This window comes from Anguilla anguilla, chromosome 5, assembly GCF_013347855.1.
Source record: "Anguilla anguilla isolate fAngAng1 chromosome 5, fAngAng1.pri, whole genome shotgun sequence".
Classification (NCBI taxonomy): domain Eukaryota; kingdom Metazoa; phylum Chordata; class Actinopteri; order Anguilliformes; family Anguillidae; genus Anguilla; species Anguilla anguilla.
Window position 1 is genome coordinate 51,894,368 of NC_049205.1, and position 22,583 is coordinate 51,916,950.

Here is a 22,583-nt window from a genome sequence, read left to right on the forward strand (position 1 = left end):
TCGAGCGTGGTTACGCAGGTGAGCGGACGCATCTCTCTGACGGCGGGGAGTGGGAATCGAGCGTGGTTACGCAGGTGAGCGGACGCATCTCTCTGACGGCGGGGAGTGGGAATCGAGCGTGGTTACGCAGGTGAGCGGACGCATCTCTCTGACGGCGGGGAGTGGGAATCGAGCGTGGTTACGCAGGTGAGCGGACGCATCTCTCTGACGGCGGGGAGTGGGAATCGAGCGTGGTTACGCAGGTGAGCGGACGCATCTCTCTGACGGCGGGGAGTGGGAATCGAGCGTGGTTACGCAGGTGAGCGGACGCATCTCTCTGACGGCGGGGAGTGGGAATCGAGCGTGGTTACGCAGGTGAGCGGACGCATCTCTCTGACGGCGGGGAGTGGGAATCGAGCGTGGTTACGCAGGTGAGCGGACGCATCTCTCTGACGGCGGGGAGTGGGAATCGAGCGTGGTTACGCAGGTGAGCGGACGCATCTCTCTGACGGCGGGGAGTGGGAATCGAGCGTGGTTACGCAGGTGAGCGGACGCATCTCTCTGACGGCGGGGAGTGGGAATCGAGCGTGGTTACGCAGGTGAGCGGACGCATCTCTCTGACGGCGGGGAGTGGGAATCGAGCGTGGTTACGCAGGTGAGCGGACGCATCTCTCTGACGGCGGGGAGTGGGAATCGAGCGTGGTTACGCAGGTGAGCGGACGCATCTCTCTGACGGCGGGGAGTGGGAATCGAGCGTGGTTACGCAGGTGAGCGGACGCATCTCTCTGACGGCGGGGAGTGGGAATCGAGCGTGGTTACGCAGGTGAGCGGACGCATCTCTCTGACGGTGGGGAGTGGGAATCGAGCGTGGTTACGCAGGTGAGCGGACGCATCTCTCTGACGGCGGGGAGTGGGCTCTCGCCGGCTGCGTAACCTTCTGTTAATACCTCTCTGCAGTTGCGCGAGTGGGAAAGTTCTTTAATTTGATTCATAACAGAATCCATCTCAAGTGTCTTCTCCCGCTAAGTGGCACACATTTGTTTCAGGCTGAGGAGCCGATGAGTGGGCTGGATTTCATTAGACCATTAGGACTGGAGCTGTAACACAAGACATGCACATGGCACCTGCACACACACACATACACACACGCATGCATGCGCGCACGCACACACTCTACAGCTATAACAGTTTCAGATTCACCGTTGCACTGCCAGTCTCTCACCTTTTCAGATATACTGTATATTTATATCTCATGCTCAGATTGCCTTCTTTTTTTTGTAAGCAAAATAAGTCCCAATTGAGCTATTGAGTCCACTGAAAGGGTCAGATGCTCCACTATAGATTTGATGCAGTAGTTTTGCTGTCCATCTTAATTACGGATGTTTTTTTTTTTTTTTTTTTTTTTTTTTTTTTTTTGCCTTTACCTGATGTGCACCATCTGTCCAAAGCTGGGGCCGCCAGGCACCCCATTGCTGGGGGAGAGGGGCAATAGCACAAAGGCGAGAAAAGAGGCTGGTGATGCCTCCTTAAAAGAGCGCATGTGCGTGCGTGCGTACGTGCGTGTAGCGCTCTATCACAATCTAGGCGTACATGTACTAACTGGAAAAATTATTCAGGCGCACGTACTGACTGGAAAAATAATTTATGCGTGTTCTAACTGGAATACATTAGTGTGCTCCTAAAGTTTTCAACTTAAGAGCACATGTGCTCCTTAGAAAAAATGTTAGCATAGAGCTCTGTAGTGTGGGTGTGTATACTGCCAGTTTCATCTCAGAATACCTATATATCTCACAATTTCCTTTCTTGCAGTGGGACAAACAACCATAAGTGCGTGTGCGTGTGCGTGTGTGTGTGTGTGTGTGCGCTCACTCATGCGTTCTCTCGTAAAAAAGCATGTAAACAACTAAAAATTGCCATTTCTGAGTGATCTCCCCCAGGGTTGGGAGCATGGAATTAAGAAAAACGAGCAAGGCAAAGTCAACACACGAGAATAGTGTTCCACCATAATTGCTGTACCTCTTGTCAAGTCAACCATGTTTTAACAAGGAACAAACGACTCCTTGATGCTCATCGACCAATACAGCCCGAGGACAACGCAAGCTCTGGGAATAGCGCATTCTAACCTACCCCACAAGAAAACTGTTCTTCCAAATGTAAATGCTACTGGTGGTAGAGGGCAGGTAAAGTGTGAATGCTACATTTTTATATCATAATTTTATTTTAATTCTTCTTCCTTTTATTATTCTTCCTTTTTCCACCCTATTGTGGAATTAGGAGTAATATCCTTTAGGTAAGTGCTGTGCACCTCTCCCACCAGCGTGTATGTCTTGCCCCTGAAACAGTAACCATTTTCCACACCAAGACTAGCGACCATAGTTGTGCCACTGACAACGACTGGTCGCTTATGGGTCCTGTTGCATCAGTGAGCGAGTGTAGCATTAGCTTCCCCTTGCAGGCCAATAGCTTTTTGTTATCAGTCTGCACAAGAAATATATAAGAAATAACTGGACAGTACCACCCCTATACAAATCTATCTATCTATATCTATCTATACAAATCTATCTAATCTATACAAAGTTCAGTATGTCTTGGTTTAAAATGAGCCTTTTCAAACAAATCTGTATGGTGTTCAATGATTGAATGGTATGCATATCTCCATGAGAATTTTTTAAAATTTACAGCCTGATGCATTTATGCAAAGTTTTTCTCTGACTAACTAGCTACATTGTCTGTTCATACCCAGACATAATCATCCCCTTTACACCGTACTCTCTACAATTAGATTTTGTCCTAGCAGCCACTGGCTGATATTCATGCACCTGACTTTGGTGCATCCACATCGCTTGTGTGCCACTCCACCACCCAAGACGAAGACATTAAATGTGGTGGTTTTAATGAAATGTGGAACGGAATGCATTGTGGGCTGGATTTGATTAGATCTTTTTCTGTTGAGGGATGCACTTACCTCAGGTAGTCCCGGCGACACAGAATGAGATTGGCTTTGGTGTAGAGGGTGGAGCCCACCTCCCCTAAGCGGCAGTCGCAGCAGGCACACTTTAAGCAGTCCTCGTGCCAGTACTTGTCCAGGGCCTTGAGCAGGTAGCGGTCTTTAATCTTGCGATTGCAGCCGGCGCATCCCTTCTGTTTCCCCTTGGGCTGGACAGAGAGCATGGGCACACCTGGAAGAGAGAAGGGGTGGGGGGGAGACAGAAACAGCCTTACAATATGTGATGGTACCCACCCAAGTAAACGAGTCACTTTTCATGGCCCATTTCTGATAAAGGCCTAGCTGTTCTTCGGCTCACTGTGGCACTGTGGAGGCCAGGGAGCTCGGAGCCGATTTCATAAAGACCCGAAACCCGGTCGGACAAGTTATTCCGTAGCAAGATGTCACTGCCTCCACTGCCTCCTGTTTTGGGGTGGAAATAATGGAATGTTGCTTTGGGAATGCAAAGAAAATGTTGCAGTCTCTCGCCTGTTCGAGTACATAATCGTACCCCAAACACATTTTTTTCCCCCAACAGAGGATTTCTTTCTTTTTTTTAAACATGATTTTTAAAAAACACTTTGCCCGCTTACCCTTAGAAACAAATAGGCACTTGTAAACAATTGCCTTCTTTCATTAAACAGGATTTCTGAAAGCTGCGATGTCAGCGTTTCGCATGTACGTCAGTAATCAGGCATTAGCCTTGTTTATATCAGTCACCCGCAAAACAGCATCATTCCCAAACACTCCCAACCGCGCTAGCGCACGCGCTAGCGAGAGGAGCGAACGGATCACTAAACCGGCCCATGGGCAGGATTCCTCCGCTTCCACTGAGCGTCCTAGTTTAAAAAGAAAAAAGAAAAAAACCCAATACATTTAATAACTGTTCTAATAGTCCACCTGCGGTTGACATTTGTGCTCGGACTAAAAGCCGCCATTCCGCCATTCTGCCGCCCGCGGGCGAGATCGGTGACAGCTCCGCTCAGCGGCGCTGCCGGCGCCAACCGGCGGGCCGCGGCCGAGAGCTCGGGGGCGGCGGCACTTAAGACGCTCTCCCCGGCGAGCGCACGCGCGCGAACACGCATCGATTCCGCTAACAGAACGCACCGTTGCCGGCCGCTCGACTCCGCTCCCACAACGCATCTCTCTCCGCTGGGGAGACGCCAGGGAGAAAGTGCCACCGCGGCTTCATATTCACAAAGAGTCACAAACCTTAAGCCGAAATGAGGTCACGTGCCGCTTTTATTCAGAACTCACCCGGGTACGGTCAGGAGTACAGCGGACCGCGCGTCAGTAAAGGATAAAGAGGTGAATCTGAAGACAGTGAATGGCTTATGATTTGTTGCCATTGTGCCCATTATCACCGTGTCCTGTCTGGCAACGTGGCAGCAGGTATGCATTAACAAATACTTTTAAAATGCAGATTCATCACCCCCCCCCTCCCACCAAAAAAAAAAAAAAAAAAAAGAAGAACAAAAGCTTGTTAGTCAAATTCACAGCGGAGCCTTAGAAGGGAACTGCAGCTCCAGTGATATTTGGCCAACAGACTTCTTTATCAGACGTAGACAGGGGAGACTAATTGGTCCGGTACTGCAGATGGGAGACATCAATTAGTGCCCCCTCTGCCCCCCTGGTTCCCTCACCTTCTCCCCTTCCAGAAACAGGCTCCTTGAAGCTAGCGCATTAGGATCACAAAACCTGCTATAAATACCAATGTTCAGAGTAAATGAAGCTAAAAAGCTTCAAAATTGAAGCCACACTAGCTCAAGGCGCTCTCCTCTCCCAGCATTTCATGGCTTGTTAAGGGGATCGCTCTGCAGGTATGCCAACAGTTCTCGTCTGTCAGGCTCGTACTGAACTAAAAACAGGTTTAATGAGGAGAACGCCAGTCAGTGTGTGTGTGTGTGTGTGTCTGTGTGTGCGTGCGCGTGTGCGCTCCCGTTCCTGCGGCAGGGGAATCGGGTTCCCTCCATCTCCCTCTGGGGTCCCACCGAAATCTTTAATTTGCCATTTATGACAGCTAATTAGTTATTCTATTCAAAATCTTTGCTTTAAATAAGAGAACTAATTATACACAAAGGTCGCACCCCTCCCCCCCCACACATCTAGCGAGGTACTCATAATTGGTTTAGACCCCCCCTCCTCCCCCCTCCCTCCCCCTTTTCCTCCCTCCAACCTTTTAACAATGCAAGCGTGCGTTTCGCACAAAGCTGGGAAAAGGCCTTTTAACCCTTTGATCAGACTGGCTGCTCATTTCCTGTTATTACAGTAACCTTGGAGCCCGATCCCCACGAGCAACTCTCTCAGACGGATACAAGTTAGCGGGGGATGATGGGGGATCGTCCGTCTTCCAGGCGGCGTTTTCTTTCCTAACCCAGATCGGGAGGCGCGGCGCCCCCGCCGTCGTCTCGGCGGACCCGGGAGTGCGCGGCGCGCAGAGTCGACGCGCAAAGAGGAGCCGGATCCTGCCTTTAATTGGTACGCGTCTCCGCGCCCGCCGCCGCCTCGTAATGAGGAGCAAACAGGCGCTTGATGTGCGTCTGCCGGGAAAAAAAAAAAAAAAAAAAAAAAACGCAAAAAGGAAAAAAAATAAATAAATAAAAATCGGGGCTCATAAAAAGCTCCAGAAAGCAGCGGCGTTCTAAACAAAAAGGGCTCCGTAGAATAAATGATTGCATAAAACTAAGGGTTGTATCAATTCCCTAATGCCAGAAGACAATTTGGCACTGGAGTGCACCCATCAGTGCACTTTGTACCACATGAAAGCCCTCGCCCAGAACACAGCCTCCTGCTCCTCCTGCGCCCCCTCCCCTCCCCTCTACCCCCCCTCCCATCCGCGCCCCCCCCCACCCCACCCCACACACTGCCATTTGTGCTCTGTCGACTTCAAGAACAAAAAGTTAACATTATAAAAGGAAACGGCAGCTGAAGAAGCAGCTCCCACTTAATCCAATCCATTTAACAGATACGGGCGCCACTGACCTTCCCCTGTCATTTGGTGTCACAAAAGCATACCCCTGTTGCCAAGGATTCATATTTTACACGGGGATGCGTTTTTTTCCCCTCCCTTTAAAAGAAAAGAGCTTTTTGCCTCGCCAAAACACCTTCCCGGAGAAATTCATTTGCCATTAATACTTAGAATGGAGCTTGTCATCCCTCTTTCTTTCCCATCCTTTTTTTTTTTTTTTAAAGACCTTATCTTTTTAGAATATGTACAGTTAAGTTTGCATTTGAAACTGTCAGACCATGTACTTTCCATTACAGAGATAGCATCCGATTTCTATGTAAGCCTATTTCAAGTTCCATTTTGTATCACTATCAAAAAATCAAATCAACGTGGTAACCCTTTTCATGTATTTAAGGTTTTAAAAAAAATGGTTCAGTGCACTCGAGGAAACGCTTTAAAGCATTACAATGCAATTATCACATCGGCACAGCAGACCCAATATTTCCCCAGGTTAGAGGAGAGAAAATAATGGAGATGGCTTGCCCCCCCCCCCCCACCCCCCCACCCCCCCACCCCCACCCCCACCCCGCCTTTTCCACACTTACTGCAGGGCTCTAATCTTTGGAAATGAGGGTGGCGTGATCAGAACACCCCACCGTCACTGCTCCCGAGCGGGGTCACTCTCTCTAATTAAATAGATATGATCAATTAGGGAGAGTGACATCTTGATGCCGTGGCGACTTGCGGGGGCTCCGACAGGACTGGTCTCGACTGGAGCATCGCTGGAGCACGAAGCCTCGCTCGGCGCTCCAGGCCCCGCCCCCCCCTCCAGGCCCCACCCCCCTCCCCGCCACTCAAAGAGACCAGGTTAAGTGGGCCTTATCACAGGTCCTGCATACATACCACTTACAGCCTTGGTAAATAAATGACCGACACACCATCAACAATGCCAAATTATGGTTGGGGTTTTGGGTGACCAAAAAAAAACAAAAAACACGTTCGCTCACATGGTTCGCTCAAACTTACGGCAAGTGTTGATAATCCCCTTCGGTTACAAAAAGGCGTCAGACACATTTTGAGCAAACAAGCGGACGAGCTTTAATCTCTCCAACACAAAGCTATAAGCTGGGCTCTGTTTACATTTTGGCTGAGTTTATATAAGGAGTTTGCTCAATCGCGTCTCAAGACTCGCGAAAACAATCCGTTTACTAAGGGGGTAGATTTTCGTTCCATGCAGAGTACAGTGGGAAACAGGGGCACCATCTGAGGTATGGCTGTAAGTGTATGTGTAACTGCTCACGAATGCATGCACACATGTAGTGCTGCAGCACGTATGGACAGGTACAGTAGGTGGTTTACTCCAAGGACAAGGGTGAACAAGAAAAATTGAGGGTTGTAGTTCTCCAAACTACATGAGAAGACACAGTCATGAGCTCATGAGCATTGGCTGCGGTGTAGTTTGTAATGGATAATTCCTGATTTATAATCCCTACATATAAAAAAAAAAGAATATAATCTGCAATTATTGTAGAGCCATGTGCCTAATTAACATGAAACCATATAAATGACTAGAGGGGCAGTGAGTGACTACTCCATTAATACTATAGTCCCTCTTCTCCTGTACTACTACACTCTTCACTCCATTAATTCCTCAGTTGTGGCTGTAAGTATTTCAGGCTTTGTTCCGGTAATACTACATTCTTGCTACTCTGGTAATACTTCACTTTATACTCCAGAGATACTACAGTTATGGTCTAAGAGAATCCGTTTGGAGAAGGCCTCTGACCGCACAGGGAAACCCATCTCACGGCCTGTTAATTTCCACAGTGAAAGACCTCATTTCTGCCACTTCCTTCGTTTGAGTGAAAGAAAAGAGATTCAAGTGTTCAATTTTTATCTTCAGGGATCTACAGCATCGGTTTAATTCACTGAATTCACCCCCCACTACTTGTCATCTACACTGATGCTCTGTGGAACCAAGTGTAGTGGCTGTCAGGAGCAGTTACGGTTAAGAGTTCCTGTAGGTCTAACACCCCACCGAACTGCCACATGCAGTAGCTAAGGTGCACTCAATAACTGTGGACCCTCCCAGTCACACAGTACTACAGGACAGCTAGCGCCCATTGGGGGGAGTGATACATCTTTCATTGATCATAGCAGCCAATGTGTAAGCACCGGGTGAGTAGCTAGGGGATGCTTTCATAATGATCAGATTTCTTCAGATCTCCCACTGAATCCCTACATTACCCTTACAGCACTAAGCAAACTGCTGCTGTAGACTACTCAACTGATTTTGGCTAGTGACACGTCACAGACATCGGCAGTTTAAGACTTGGCTATATGGCACAGCCCGCAGTTGTGAAGACAGACTGAGCCTGAGCGTCTGTAAGGCTCAGCGTTTGAAGTAAAATACTGTTACGGTGTGCGTACTGCGGTAGGGCTGATCTTAAGCAGAACCGGACAGAGGACTGCAGCGAGTTGCTGCGGGGGTTCATTAATGGAGATCTCATGCAAAATGGCCGTGCAACTCCTTGTGTGTGTTATTCAGCCCCTTTCAAGTGGCCCACCTCATTAATGTAACCGAGCCTGCAGCCGGTGACTGTCCTGTGGGGAAGACACGCGAGTCATCTAGAAATAAGGCTCAGGTGAAACAACAGTGCCGATAAAAGCAGCTAAATTAAAGCAGCGTGCTTTGATGAAATGCATCGCCAAAGCGGTTCAGAGCAATGGCGGGCTTTTGTTCAGCTCACACACGCACACACACACACACACACACACACACACACACACACACACTTCACCAGGTTTCGCAGGCACGGCACCATAATGAAAGCATGGCGGTACCATACTGCAGTCAGGCGTCTGGTTTTTCCAGACTGTTTGTGAACGCGGGTCTGTGAAAGCGCTCTTGCCGGCGCCCTCCGATTATGACATAATTAACACCCTGGGTAACGGGAGAGCGGGGCCACGGTGGAGGAGGAGGAGGAGGAGGAGGGAGCTCGTTCATTAGCGAGATGATTCACTTTCGCAAACTTTCACAGCCCCGCCGCCGCTAATAAGCCCCAGTGAAACGCAGCCGTGCCTTCCCCTGCTCCGACCCCGGCACAAGAGAGGGTTTTGTCTCGGAGGAATAATCGCTCTTTTCACGTTACAATGTCCTAACCCCTGTGGGCTGCCTGCCGCTGTCCCTCGCTGTAATTACCTCTGATCCCCTCCAAATGAGCGGCCGGCGCATTAGACCTGCAGCAACACTGGCCCAGTTTCAGCACCGGTGCAGTAGACCAGCTGCAACACCAGTGTGATAAACCTGCAGCAATACTGGCCCAGCTGCAACACCAGTGTGATAAACCTGCAGCAATACTGGTCCAACTGCAATACCAATGCAATAGACCTGCAGCAATACTGGTTCAGCTTCAGCACCAGTTCAATAGACCTGCAGGAATACTGGCCCAGCTTCAGCACCAGTGCGATAAACCTGCAGCAATACTGGCCCAGCTTCAATACCAGTGCAATAAACCTGCAGCAATACTGGCCCAGCTTCAATACCAGTGCAATAAACCTGCAGCAATACTGGTCCAGCTGCAATACCAATGCAATAGACCTGCAGCAATACCGGTCCAGCTGCAATACCAGTGCAATAGACCTGCAGCAATACTGGTCCAGCTTCAATACCAGTGCAATAGACCTGCAGCAACACTGGCCCAGCTTCAGCACCAGTGCATTAATCCTGCAGCAATACTGGTCCAGCTTCAATACCAGTGCAATAGACCTGCAGAAACACTGTCCAAGCTACAATACCAGTGCAATAGACCTGCAGCAATACTGGTCCAGCTTCAATACCAGTGCAATAGACCTGCAGAAACACTGTCCAAGCTACAATACCAGTGCAATAAACCTGCAGCAATACTGGTCCAGCTTCAATACCAGTGCAATAGACCTGCAGCGACACAGGCTCAGCTGCTGGCCCAGCCCCTCACAATATTTTTCATTTATTCACTCGGGTTTAATTAAAGAAATGAATCACAAAGCTGTACAACAGCTTTGTAATTAAATTCATTACCACATATTTTTGAGACAAGGACCTGGCAATATGTCGTGTTATTACAGAAGGTAGCAGCTTTGTTTAAATGCTTTGCTGTTGGCAGACATTAATGGTATTGTGGCTCTGGATGGGGAGCTGGTCCTCAGCACCACCTCTTCAGCTGTCCCATCGCTAAATCTAAATATGCAGGATTAGAGTCATTATTATATAGAACTTCAGAGGAAGGGTTCTTTTGGGGGGTTTGAGGAATAGGTGTGCGAATCAACACCTGAATGCAACTCAAGATGTTTTACTTAAGTTTGGATATGAATAGCCCCCCTACCTCGCCAAAAGGAAGTGATGTCAGTAGAACGGTGTTCTTTGGAAGTGATGGTGTTCCAAGATGGAAATGAAAATTTGGACATCTCCTATAGCCAGAGATTATGGTTTGCAGTGAGCTGACCGCGGGCAATCGTTCAGCAGGGAGAAGTGCTTCATCTCGGTTGTTTCGTTTTGATCTTTGCTTGGGTGCCGTTTAAGAGCTGCCATTTTTCTGCGGTCCGATTTCAAGAGTGTGTCGCAAGCCAAGATGATATCCCAGCTAATGATGTACGTAAAAGCAAAGGAACCTCAAAACCTAGAATAACGGCAGGGACAAAATGCTAACTCCATCTATTCTCAAACATGATCTTTTCAAGCATTTTAAGAGGAGGAGCTAGTCAGACTGCCGCTTCCTGGTTCCTGACAAAATGTTGCCATTAGCACTTCCACTGCAGAATTTTGCTCTCTGGCGCTTAATGCCAGAGAGCACATTTTAGCCCACATTAAATATATTCAGGGTGCATGAATTTATACCATTCAGAGTGTTTGAGAAAGCACAGCATAAAACACCTCCAGTGCAATTACAATACACATATTTGGAAGGATGTGCCAGGAGGTGCACCATTCAGGGCCAGCTGTACGTTTTAAAAATAGACAAACGCACAATGCAGTGCAATTTGTGCCTCATTTTAAGAGCAAAAAAAATGCATATTCGCCACAGGGTGTGCATTTTGCTCACATTACTGGAGTGCTTTGAGGCCCACCTCAAAGGCCTACCAGGCAGAACATGGAAGCCATCAGTGTTCTTGGCCATGGAACAAGGTCTGCAGCAACCTGGCATCCCATAGTACCGTTGTCAGTTGCTCACAGAGCTAAATGTGGCAACCAACCAGTCCTGCACAATGAATACACTCTCCCAAGTTTGTCAGGGCATTAACATTTTTTGTATCCGCAAAGGTTTACAGCACTGTAATACTTGGGCCTTCAATGTTACGGTTGAAACAGATTCGTAATCTGGCCTGCAGTCTTGTAGTTGGTGCACACTTGCAAGTTAGGGTTTGCAAGAGGTTGTTATTGGTCTGGCGGCCAATTTTCGTACACCACGTCTTTTTTTACGGGTTTGATTGATGGTAGATAAGAATGAGTGGCTCGCAAGCAGTAAACATCTAGTAAGCATTCTGAAGCTGCCCACTGCCTTGGCACACTCCACATCTGTGTTTCCCCTCTGCCCACATCTCTTAATCCACAGTGTGTGTGTGGGTGTGTGTGTGTGTGTGTGTGTGTGTGTGTGTGTGTGTGTGTAGAAGCATTGATAATACTCCCTGCAAGTCCCCACGGCAACCAGAGTAAAAAATATGACTGAGGAAACAGGACTCTCAAGAGGTTACAGATTGCACCTGAAAACTCAAGGAGTTAAACAGAGAGGCCACACCATGATAGGTCCCAAATCAAGTCTAGCACATTTTAGTGTTGCAAGGAAAATCTCCTGGCCTCCCCACTCCCCCTCCCCCTTCCCTAAAGAATAACAACGGGTGAAAATTACTATGACCCTGGACCGTGGCACGCAACCCAATTTCAATTAAATTGGAGCACAAAGGTAAATGTGTGTGGATTGCGGCTGCCACTCACATTTAATAGATCAAACTGCATTTTTGTGCACTTGTTCGTGGTCAGTATTGATCAAATCCACTTCCTCAGTATGGCCCCCTCCCCCTAACAAGCCCAATCCCCTCTGTTCAGGAGGGGGGGGGGGGAACAGCAATCACAGATTTTAATTAGTTATTCAAGGTTTGATTTATTGAAGGTCAACAGACAAGAAATTGGTCTCTGACCAGCAACTTAGTTTTCATTAAATCGACCACCAGGCCATTTCATTTACCAGTTTGTCCCTGGTACATTAGATTTTAAGTAGCTTTTCTCTTCTTTGTGTGTCTTATGGCTCTTTGTTATTAAAAAGCAATATATAGAGAGATTTTAATAACCATGGCCTGAGTGCATTTTCACTGGACATATTTCTTTATTTTACTTAAAATGGAATCAAATAAAAGCCTTCAACAGAATATTATTGCTACAAGTTATGTTCAGCAGTATTTGTGGATTTTCATTACATCTCAATGGGCAAGCATGTGTAGAACATAAGAGTTGATCTAAAATGAACCCAGTCCTATAGACACTTCTCCCCAACTCCCAAAATCCAATTTACAGTAAAAAAAAAAAAAAAAAAAAAAGGACAAAGTTAATTATCAGAGAACAATTTAGATTTATTTCGAATCAGACAGCTGAGAAATTAAACTACAGGGAGTATGTCCATTTATACAGACTTTCCAGACAGTAGCACCAGTGAGTAAACTTAAACTCCTTAAAAAGTAGTCTTGTTTAATTTAGTGAAATGTCACATGCGCAGGTAGTCAGCAGGGCTTCAGCACAGCTACATTCCATCACAGCAATAGCTCCAGCACTGTGGAGTATTGGCCGAGGATGTCCGCAGGGTCACTCTGGCTATTGACCACAATCTGCAGAAAGCACTTTAAGATTTTAAATATTTTCCTCCTTCCTGGAATCGCAAATTGAAATCACATCTTGAGCCGAAAAAGCATTACCTGTTTCATAATACAGCTATGCCCCCCCCTAACCCGACCAACCACCCACCTCCCCTACATTTACAAATCCCCACAAGCTCTCTAGAGCACAGCAGAGAAATAAAGTTGTGCATTAATGATGACACACACAGACAGACACATGCACGCACACACATACACAAAATGTGAACAAAGCTGTACATCAGGACTATTTTACATTTAACAAGGTCTTCATTTGATAGGCTCAATGACCAATCGGTTCATCCCGAGATGGACACTTGCACATAAACAGATGCGTTAAGTGCAATTATGCAGCGGTCTTTGATACCCACATAAATGATTAATCACAATGATTACCGGCTCAAACACTCAGAGACGGCAGCCCACGTGGTGCAGCTGAATACCTTCTTTAAAATGTTTGCCTTTCCTTCATTGGCCTCTGTCCATTTACAGTGCAGCCGTGTCAAAAGATATTTTTCAGTGTACAAGTCTCGGATCTTGGACTGAGGCCAGAACTGCTGCGTTAAGGAAAGGGTTCTCGTGGGCCAAATTTACCTTCATTAAGGGAATGAGGTGTCAGTGGAGGTATCATTCGTAAGCTTCGCTCAAGTTGCTAAATTTGATAAGGTCACTGAAAGGAGTTTGGACTGTCTTTCCTTACAATTTCTACCGAGCAATAATACTCCTTGTGCAGGGAGATCTGGTGTTGAGTCACTGAATGTTATTACACTGTGGGAACCTGGACTGATAGGAGTTGATTTTGTTGCAATTATTTGAGCCATATAGCTATCGATGTTTCTTAATTACGGATGGATTTTTTTTTTTTTTTTTTTTTTTTTTTTTTTTGCGAACATCAATTGATGGAAATTTGAGCAGCAACGTCAAATGCTGTGTCACCTGAAAAACAGAGGCCTTCATTTTAGCAATAAATAATAATTTAAAAAATCGTCCATTCCCCAGTTTTTATCCCTAATTTTTTCATTTGCGATCTTCCATATGTTCAGGACGGCGCGCGCTGGCGCAGGCGTCAGGACCGCATCACGGTGGCGGACCGATTCTCTTACTCACCGCAGTCTGCCAGCTGCTTAATCACAGCCGATGTGACCGCTGCCCATTCCAACAAGGGCACCACCGGAAAAGTGAGGAAGGGGGATTGGCCAACCAGCTAAAACCCGTCTCTGGGCTATGCCAAGTGCTGTAGCCAGGTAAGCAGATCCCCCTTCACTAGAATTCAGGGGTCTTCATTATTTATATATTTGTTTTTAATATATATATATATATATATATATATATATATATAGCGTGCCGTCCTGAACATATGGAAGAACGGAATACATACACACATATACATACACACACACACCCAGGAGTATGGTGGCATGAAAGAATGTACCCAGTGTGCAATCAGTAGGCATTGCAATTAGGAACAAGATAACTTTGGATTGCGGGCTTTCTTAAAAGCTGTTGTTTTTATTACCCAAATGAGTCTTAGCCAAAGCCATTTGCCACCGCTTGTAAACGTTGGCAGTTTATCTAGTGCAGTCAGTCACCGTCACTGTCCACCAATTACGCGGGAAAGCAGTGAAGGTACAGCAGATTCTGTATGGACCGACGGGGGAAGATCGAGAACAAGGGGCCTCATAAAAGTACACACACCTCGGCTTCTTTTAAATCTCAGTGTGTCACCTGGTTAAAGACAGAAAAATGGCATTTAAAATAAATATATATATACAAGAAAAATCAAGCGTCTGAGGGTTTGATAATCACGCATAGTGCAGTGACCTCCTATCTCAGAGGTCAGGGGTCGAGGAGCACGAGCGCAAGCCTTTCCGTACGTCTGCATGCGCGTGGCGTGTGCCCACGCACACGCACGCATGCGAGGGGGCGCGCGCGCGTGTGTGTGTGCGTGTCCGGGCTGCAGCGGGCGCCGAGGCTCAGCCTCGCAGCGCGAGCGCGAGCGGCGGCGGCGGCGGCGAGCGGGTCTGCTGCAACAAGGCGACTCGCGGGAATACCGCGCCGTTAAAAGACCAGAGGAAAGTAAATTAAAAACCACCTACTGTAAAAATCATCAATATGTAGCCATGTACCCTCTTTCAGCTGAGCATATGTACCATTACCAAGAGCAACTCCGCTGGGACAGGCCATCACCGCCCCTGCTGCCGGGCTGCTTGGTGCTCTTAAAGCAACAGAGCCGTGGCAGAGTGAAATTGGACACATTTCTGAAAAGGGGGGGTGGGGGGGGGGGTGGAGGGGAGATGGCAAAGTGGGGGAATATGAGGCACATTATTCTGCACGAGCAAGAATGGCATCACATTCCTTTCAAAAGTTATTCCTCAGCTTTGCTTACTGGCAAAATTACAGCTCAGGGGCAGGCGGGGGGGGGGGGGGGGGGGGGGGGGGGGGGGGGGGGGGGGGGGGGGACTGGGGGCATGCGCCTGATTTACTCACTCCCTTTTTAAATTAAATAAACATCCCAACATCTGTGTGTGTCACGGAACTCAAGGTGATAAGGTTTCTCAGAGACGTTTCAAAGAAAGGTAAAAAGTATGCCCAGACAGCCAAGAAATTAATCTCACTGGCGTCTCAGTGCACATGAAGATCTTTTAAAAGGATACAGAGTGCCAGACATCGCAGCGGTGCATGATACCTACCCCCCCCCCCCCACTACCATTTTAGCACCTACATACAGCACTGCACACAATTAAAGGAAAAACAAGGATTCCCTTGTTTTAATGGGTCCACTGGGGGTGCAGAGAGGGGTAGGGGTGTTGGCAGTGTAGAATTGAAATTGAAATTGCCTCCAGCTCTTACGATATTTGGGAAAGTGTCTTGTTGCATAATGTTGCAGCGCTGGTATGAATATTAAATGGAGTGCCCTTACAGCACAAGGGAGAGAAATTAAGTTTGCGCATAAAAAATTCTCACTGCAGCTTTTATTTAACCAGGAACATGCATTTGCATCGCAGAGCGGTACGGCGTCATAAACATGCCCTTACCGGTGGGTGGAAACTTCAGTTTCTGTTCTGGTCTCCTTTTCCTTTACAGATAGATTATGGGAAAAATCATCTACATTCACATTCGGTGTCACATTATGGACAAAAAAAGGTTCAACGGTGATCTGGAGTTTTGAAAAGGCAGGAACATTTGCATCCGAAGTTCTGTACATACGCAAGATGAAAGGAACATCTGGCAGAATTTAAAATAATCAAATCCGGAGTCTGAGTGTTCACTTGTGCTGTTAGTTGTAATTTCCCGGGCCAATTGGCTGTACAAGCCGAGCAGGTAAAAATGCATCGAGTGCAGCCAGGGCCAACAATTAGATCAGGAAGGAATCCCAAGTGTCTACTTTGCCAGCTTATTATTTGCTTTGCTTATTTCATTACATACTCTGACCTGCTTTAGGCATAAAGCTATACAGTATAATAAACTAAAGTTAGCTGGTAGTCAGTGGACTTCATTTCAATGAACACATCCTGTGAATTGCAGATCTCAAATCCAGCAATCAACAAGATGGCTGCAATCATTAATTGTGAACCGTGCTAATCTTGGTGAAAAGTACTCTTGACAATAACAGAAGTGAACAACACCTGTCTTTACAGAAGTACTGAAACAAGCCATAATATGGTGTGCAATTCAGGGAGTGGGAGGGAGGAGTGGGGGAAGGGGGGGGCATTAATATAATTTCAATATATGAAATTGGCAAGTTTAATCTAGAGAAAGAACAAGCCAATAAGCTGAGAAAATAGCAAATACAAGAGGGAAAATTATGTCGGTGAGAAAGAGAGTGAAGAGACTTAAGAAATGTATGAAAGTAATCTCCAAGTGGAAATTAGAAATCAACCCACAGAAACGAAATAACAGAAGAGAAATATTACTGTCCACTTTCTAAATCAATATAACATTGCTACAAGACAGAATTACCATGGTAACTCGGGTAAAAAGAATGAAGCAATTCTTATTATTTCAAAATAAAACCAGAGCCTGAAGCCCAAGTTTTATTACAGCGGCTGCCAGATCATGGGCTCGTATTTATTTGAAACATTGCTTTTCAATCACATGCTTTATGAATGTACAAATTTCATCGGACAGCCAAGCCTGCAGGGTCATAAATTAAGGCACAAAGGTAACCAAGAATTTATCATCAAGTTTTGAGAAAAGGGAGGGTTTCTTTAACTCCGTTCTTAGAGAGTGTGGTGGCGCGGATGAGCAACCCAGGAAAGGTCTACAATGAGGATCCAATTATTCCTGTTCCTCCGGATGGATTTTTTAATATCTTATAGGAAAGAAAATGACTGAATGGCTTTTTTTTCCTGATGGGATTATAAGTCAGACAGGGATAGAGTGAAGCCAAAGCAACACGAAATGTTCACCCGAAGTGAAGTTTCTTCCCTCCTCCTTGTTCAGGAGATGCCATTTATGTTCCTTCCATTTATGTTCCTTACTTTCTAGCCAAAGGTCTGTTCTCAAAGAGTGGCATCTGGTTTTCAGTACTGCAATATTCTAACACCATGCTTTCATACACAAAAGCCCTGGACGCGCAATGTTTTGTCAGTTTTTCCCCTTGGAAACATTGTTCCAATCATTGCCACTAAGCAGCGATAACAGAAAGAAACCAGTTACAGAGGTCAAGCAACCAAACAGGTCAGCACAGTATTTAAAGGCCCATGCTAGTTAGGTTTAGTGGAATGCAGCAGTCAAAAATAGAACACAAAGTTTAGCAAGTACTGTAGAACCTTTTCCAGGGACGGCTCAAGTATTGACAGGGGCAGGTCTCATATTTTTGTGTTAAGAACACATTTTTGAAAATGGCCGACCAGTTAATCAAAAGATAAGGAACTGCTTTTCAAGCCATCCCGTCCCTCCACTTCGATCCATACCCGGCAGGCTGTGTATTGGTGGTTTTACAGTAGCTACAGTATTTTAAGAAAAGGGTGCCATCTTTTTTATTCATTTTAGATTCAGTGCAACAATATGAAGTAATGAGGTTGCCCTCACAACAGAAATGAAGCAAAATAAATTACCGAATATTTCATGGACTTGAGGCTAGGAATTTTACTTAATACATAATGGGTTAGGATTTTCCCAGAGTGTCTAAAATTTTAATAAAGGCGATGTGGCTGCGAATTGCTGGTTTATTGTAGGTCAGGAAACGAATGTTAGATTTGTGAACGTTTAAAAATAGTATGACAGCGAAGAGAGAATTGATTTGTATCCTACTTTCCCCAAAAGAGGTTTAGAGAAGACGGAAACTAGATTATCTTTCCGCAAGGAAACCTGGTCATTTCCCCAAGAATCCTCACCGTGTGCAAACCGTCAGCAGCAGTCACCTTCAGTGCACACAAGCAGGAGTTTATTGGTGTTGCACACAGCAGGTTTCAGAACTCAACTGGTCACAGATTCAAGACAGTCATTTTCTTTCAATAAAAATACACCGTTTACAATCAGAACACTCAGCACAGTGTTTAATTTGAGGCTAAATTGGGTTTAATCATGCTGTCCTAAAAAATAAATTTAAAAAAACTTCAGAAATTATTATACAGAAGAGAAGCCAACATAACACACAGGAGGATTAGGTGGCCTACATTGATAATTTTTGCAAAGCCATTCTGTTGACACAGGAACACAGATAAATTCTGTATTTTTCTGTGCACAACTGAACCCTATGGTTAGTCGAGACTCTCAGAAGGCAGACTTTTTTTCTGCAGCCCTTGGAAGGAGGCAGTCTTCAGAAGCCCTGGCTAAGTGTAGTGCAGCTCCAGACAGCTCTCCACATCTTTGCCAAAACGCCAGCGTAGTCAATCTCAGTCGGCCCCAGCAAGCAAAGGGTGAAGCTTTTAGGCAATGAGCAGCAGGTGATCTCAGCTTTTCTGCAAGTCCTAATGCTCCTAAAAGCCACTCTCCCCCGTTTCTGTAATTGGGCATCAGTAGTTAATGTAGTATTGACTGCATTATATGCTCCCGTGCATCCTCTCCCGCTAATGCCATTTGCATCACCTTGTACATTTACCGTATTGCTTAGCCAATAGCTGTTAAAAGCAATCCGAATCATGAATCATATAGGAAACTTTTAGCAAGACAGACATCCAGAGGAGACAATTTACAGCTGAGTTAATCTGGGTACATTAGCCGAGACATGGATTCAGAGAGACAGACCAATTTATGTTTCTACGACGATGCCTTTATAGGTTTTCAGATGGCCAAGTGAAAAGATGTTCGGCTAAAACAGATATGAAGTATCCATTTTCAAACATAAATAATGGTTCTAAAATGCAAGCCATTACTTTTAAAAGGGTCCCTGGATAAAAACAGTCGTGCGCGCGCACTGGATATACTCTAACAATTACAAGAATAGGCTCGTCAGTTTTAGGTCATAGGTGCTTGGGGGTAGGCAGTATTTTGAACATGATTTTACTGAGTTCACAACAATAAATATATAAATAAATAAATGCTACTTTTACACAGATCTATTTCACCATGGTACCGGTTGTAGAGGCTATAGAGTGCTCATATATTAAACTACTAAAACTCAAGTATAAAACTACACATATGAAATGAATACTATTGCTTTAAAAGATTAGTCATTTTCTATTATAATTCAGATTAATTACATTTGAATTAAAATAGCCACTACCGTCATCAGTAGTACTAGACTACTACGCTTTTACAGCTTGCGGTCAGCTGGAACGGAAGCGACACTAGTACAGTAGCCTACTCCACGATGGTATGGAACTGCCTGTTTGTTTACAATTCAATCGCATCCGAAACTATTTTAGGAACTATAGATAGCCGATCGCCGGTGTGTAGCCTACTCGGTTGCTTCGTAGATGCGATTACAGCTGGAAAGGGGGTGAAAACTGCGATTTTTGCTACACAAGTGACACTATCCAAAAATCGTTCTCCCTCTCGCATAACTGATTTGAATATACAGCACCATTCTACAAAGATAAACGGTACAAACCCAGGAAGTAAAATTTAAAACACTAAGATGTCAAAACATAGCTTCGCGCAATCGCTCCCACTCATGTTTAAATAGGTTACCAGTATGAAGTAGGAAGTATACACCGTCTTGCAGTAAATGTTCGTGTTTTGGTCTACTGAATGAAGCGCTGTGAAATTAATGGCATCCTACATCGGGCGTTTAACTGAATTCTGAATAAAAACACAGAGAAAGAGACTCCACAACATCATTGTGGAAGACCCGTGGCTGTCGGCAGTCGCAGCTCACCTACCTTCTTCCTTATCCAACACCATCGTCCTGAGGAATGGAGAGTCCGGCTCCAGGCGATCCGTTTTCGGCTCCAGAAGCCTTCGTCACCCGGTTGACTTGTCTTCTTTCGGAAATTGCTTTCCGATAGTAACGGAATCGTCCAGCTGCAAGCTTCAATTGCACGGTCCTTTGGTTCTTATAAACGAGATCACTCAATAACGGAACCCCATTCAAAAAGAACGCAGGCTTGGTTATTGTTATGGTGTTATTTCTTTTGGGAAAATTGCCGTTTCACCTTCGCAATTCGTTCTCGCTTCTTTTCTCAAAATAAGCCTCCACAGACTAAACTAAAACTGCAGTTTACAGCGTCAAAACAAGACTGGCACGCTCGCATATCTTCCACACGGAGAAAAGAGCGAAAGCAAAACGAAATTCTACCTGGTTATTAAATATGTGTTACTATACTTGGATGATCGAAAGCCTAGAATATTTTTACTGTGATGATTTCTTTCCTATAAAATGTTTTCCCGCTTTCATTTGCTCCGAAACTGTAACTGTATTCAAAAATTCCAATTCCAGACTTGACAAGAGCTATAAGCATACTCTCGTTGCCTTTCTCTCCCAATTTATGTGGTGAGCTCTCTCCCGCTCCTGAATAAATGCGCACAGTTCCCAGAGACCCGCGGATTCCCCTGTTAATTAAATCAATTCATTATGCTCAGATCTGATTAGCAGCCCTTCCCCCCTCTTTGAATCAATTATTCAATACACAAACATAATTGCTTGTGCCAGAGGTGTCTAAGTATTAGCTTATTTAACTCCAAGGACACTAATTACCCCTAGGGCACGGGAACTTTTCTCATTAATTCTGACAAAACACAAAAGCACAGCTAAGGGAAAGTGCGTGCGTGTGTGCCTCTCTCTCTCTCTCTCTCTCTCTCTCTCTCTCTCTCTCTCTCTCTCTCTCTCTCTCTCTCTCTCTCTCTCTCTCTCTCTCTCTCTCTCTCTCTCTCTCTCTCTCTCTCTCTCTCTCTCTCTCTCTCTCTCTCTCCCCCTCTCTCTCTCTCTCCCCCCTCTCTCTCTCACTCTCTCTACGTCGATCACAAAAGGTGGCAATACAAGGGCTTTTTATTGCGACACATGCACGTGCTTGTTGTTTCCCCTTCTCCATCTCCAGCATTCGAGGGGTTCAACAGAAATCGCGCCTAATTGCATTTATTAATATTTCTCGAAATAAATCTACACAATGATTACTATGCCCTGAACCACTTTACATGCATAGATAAGCAGTGTTTTTAAAAGAGACAGCACAACAGATGGGCTGTGTTTTGATTAGTGGGTAGATAGGAGCCCCAGCTTCGAATTTGGTAATATAATCGCTGGCTGTTATAGTCTTGTTTCAAGTGTTACTGTTTCATGGTGATTCCTTAAATAGCAGTACTTTCACTAGCCCTGAGGAGACTGTTAACCAATTAAGGTAGAGATCCTGCCACGATTAACCATTTAAAAGGTCTGAGTACGTTTCCAAAGCATTCTGCTTGACAGCAGCAGACAATCTACGTGATGTACGCTCCGTCTGTTTGCCTGTCATCATCGTTTCTCTCAATTCTTCTGGAATAGTTATTGATACAAAATGACAACAGGCTTTCACATGAACGTAAATATTACAAAAATACAACCCCTGTGTGTTAAAAGCAAGTGTTGTTATTAAGGTTAAGGGGAAAATATGTTCAATTGCAGTCGATTCTACTCAAAAGTGAGGTGATGCAGTATAAATATAGATTCAAACATTCTGACAAGTATTAGGCCCATCAGCACAAAAGAAAAAAAACACCCATTCAATGCATGCAAAAGTGTACCTTTCATGTTATTTGAGAAACCAAAGGCATTGTCAGTTTGTGTTACGTGATCTCAGTTTATCCATGATGGTCGCATTGGCTTCCTTGATCATGGAGAACTATTGTTCCCTCACTGAAATCAATCGCAAGGAGCCTCAATCACTGGCTTTCTAGTTGACATGCCTGACTTTTCATTTCTCTAGTCATATAGATTGATGACTTATGACCAAGATTGTATGTTTGCTGACCTCTAGCAGAAGCGAATGACACATAACTAATCCAATCACACAGAAATGGAGACTGAAAGAAAAGCACTGTGTGATGGCCGCTGACCTCAGACTTCAAATAGCCATTTCACATCATCTTGAGCGTATAAATGTAGATCTGAATATTGTGTCCATCATATGCACAGACATATGCAAAAATAAACGTAGTGTTTTGATCATATGGTCAAACATATGAATGAATTAATGTTTACCTAAATACCGTTTTTGAACAATGTTATTTATTTATTTATTGAAGGATATTTCCCTGTGTATATTCTGTCAGTAATGTGAGATTTGGGATTAGTTGATGGGTCAAATGCTACGTTGCTCTTACTTCAGGGCATGAATGCCATGTTACATAGTGGTACTTGAACATAATGTGTCTGCTTGCCTGTGTCACTGAGGACACACTCCCGTCCTTGATTGGACACCAGCGATG

General features: G+C 45.3%; 1 protein-coding gene and 1 long non-coding RNA gene across 3 annotated transcripts in view; one reads left to right on the top strand and one right to left on the bottom strand.

Annotated features, from left to right (window-relative positions):
* Positions 1 to 20,963, bottom strand: part of LOC118227279 (rhombotin-1) — a 29,794-nt gene extending 8,831 nt beyond the window's left edge. The window contains exons 1-2 of the mRNA XM_035417504.1: positions 20,063 to 20,963; positions 2,945 to 3,158 (exon numbers count right to left, since the gene is read on the bottom strand). Coding sequence (XP_035273395.1) covers positions 2,945 to 3,158; positions 20,063 to 20,084 — 236 coding nt within the window. The 5' untranslated portion in view covers positions 20,085 to 20,963. The remainder of the gene's footprint in view (positions 1 to 2,944; positions 3,159 to 20,062) is intronic.
* The window catches only part of LOC118227280, a 144,265-nt gene that overhangs the window by 37,213 nt on the left and 84,469 nt on the right, over positions 1 to 22,583 (top strand). For both annotated transcript variants that reach the window (XR_004765230.1, XR_004765228.1), the window contains one exon: positions 13,838 to 14,038. This is a non-coding gene — a long non-coding RNA (uncharacterized LOC118227280). The remainder of the gene's footprint in view (positions 1 to 13,837; positions 14,039 to 22,583) is intronic.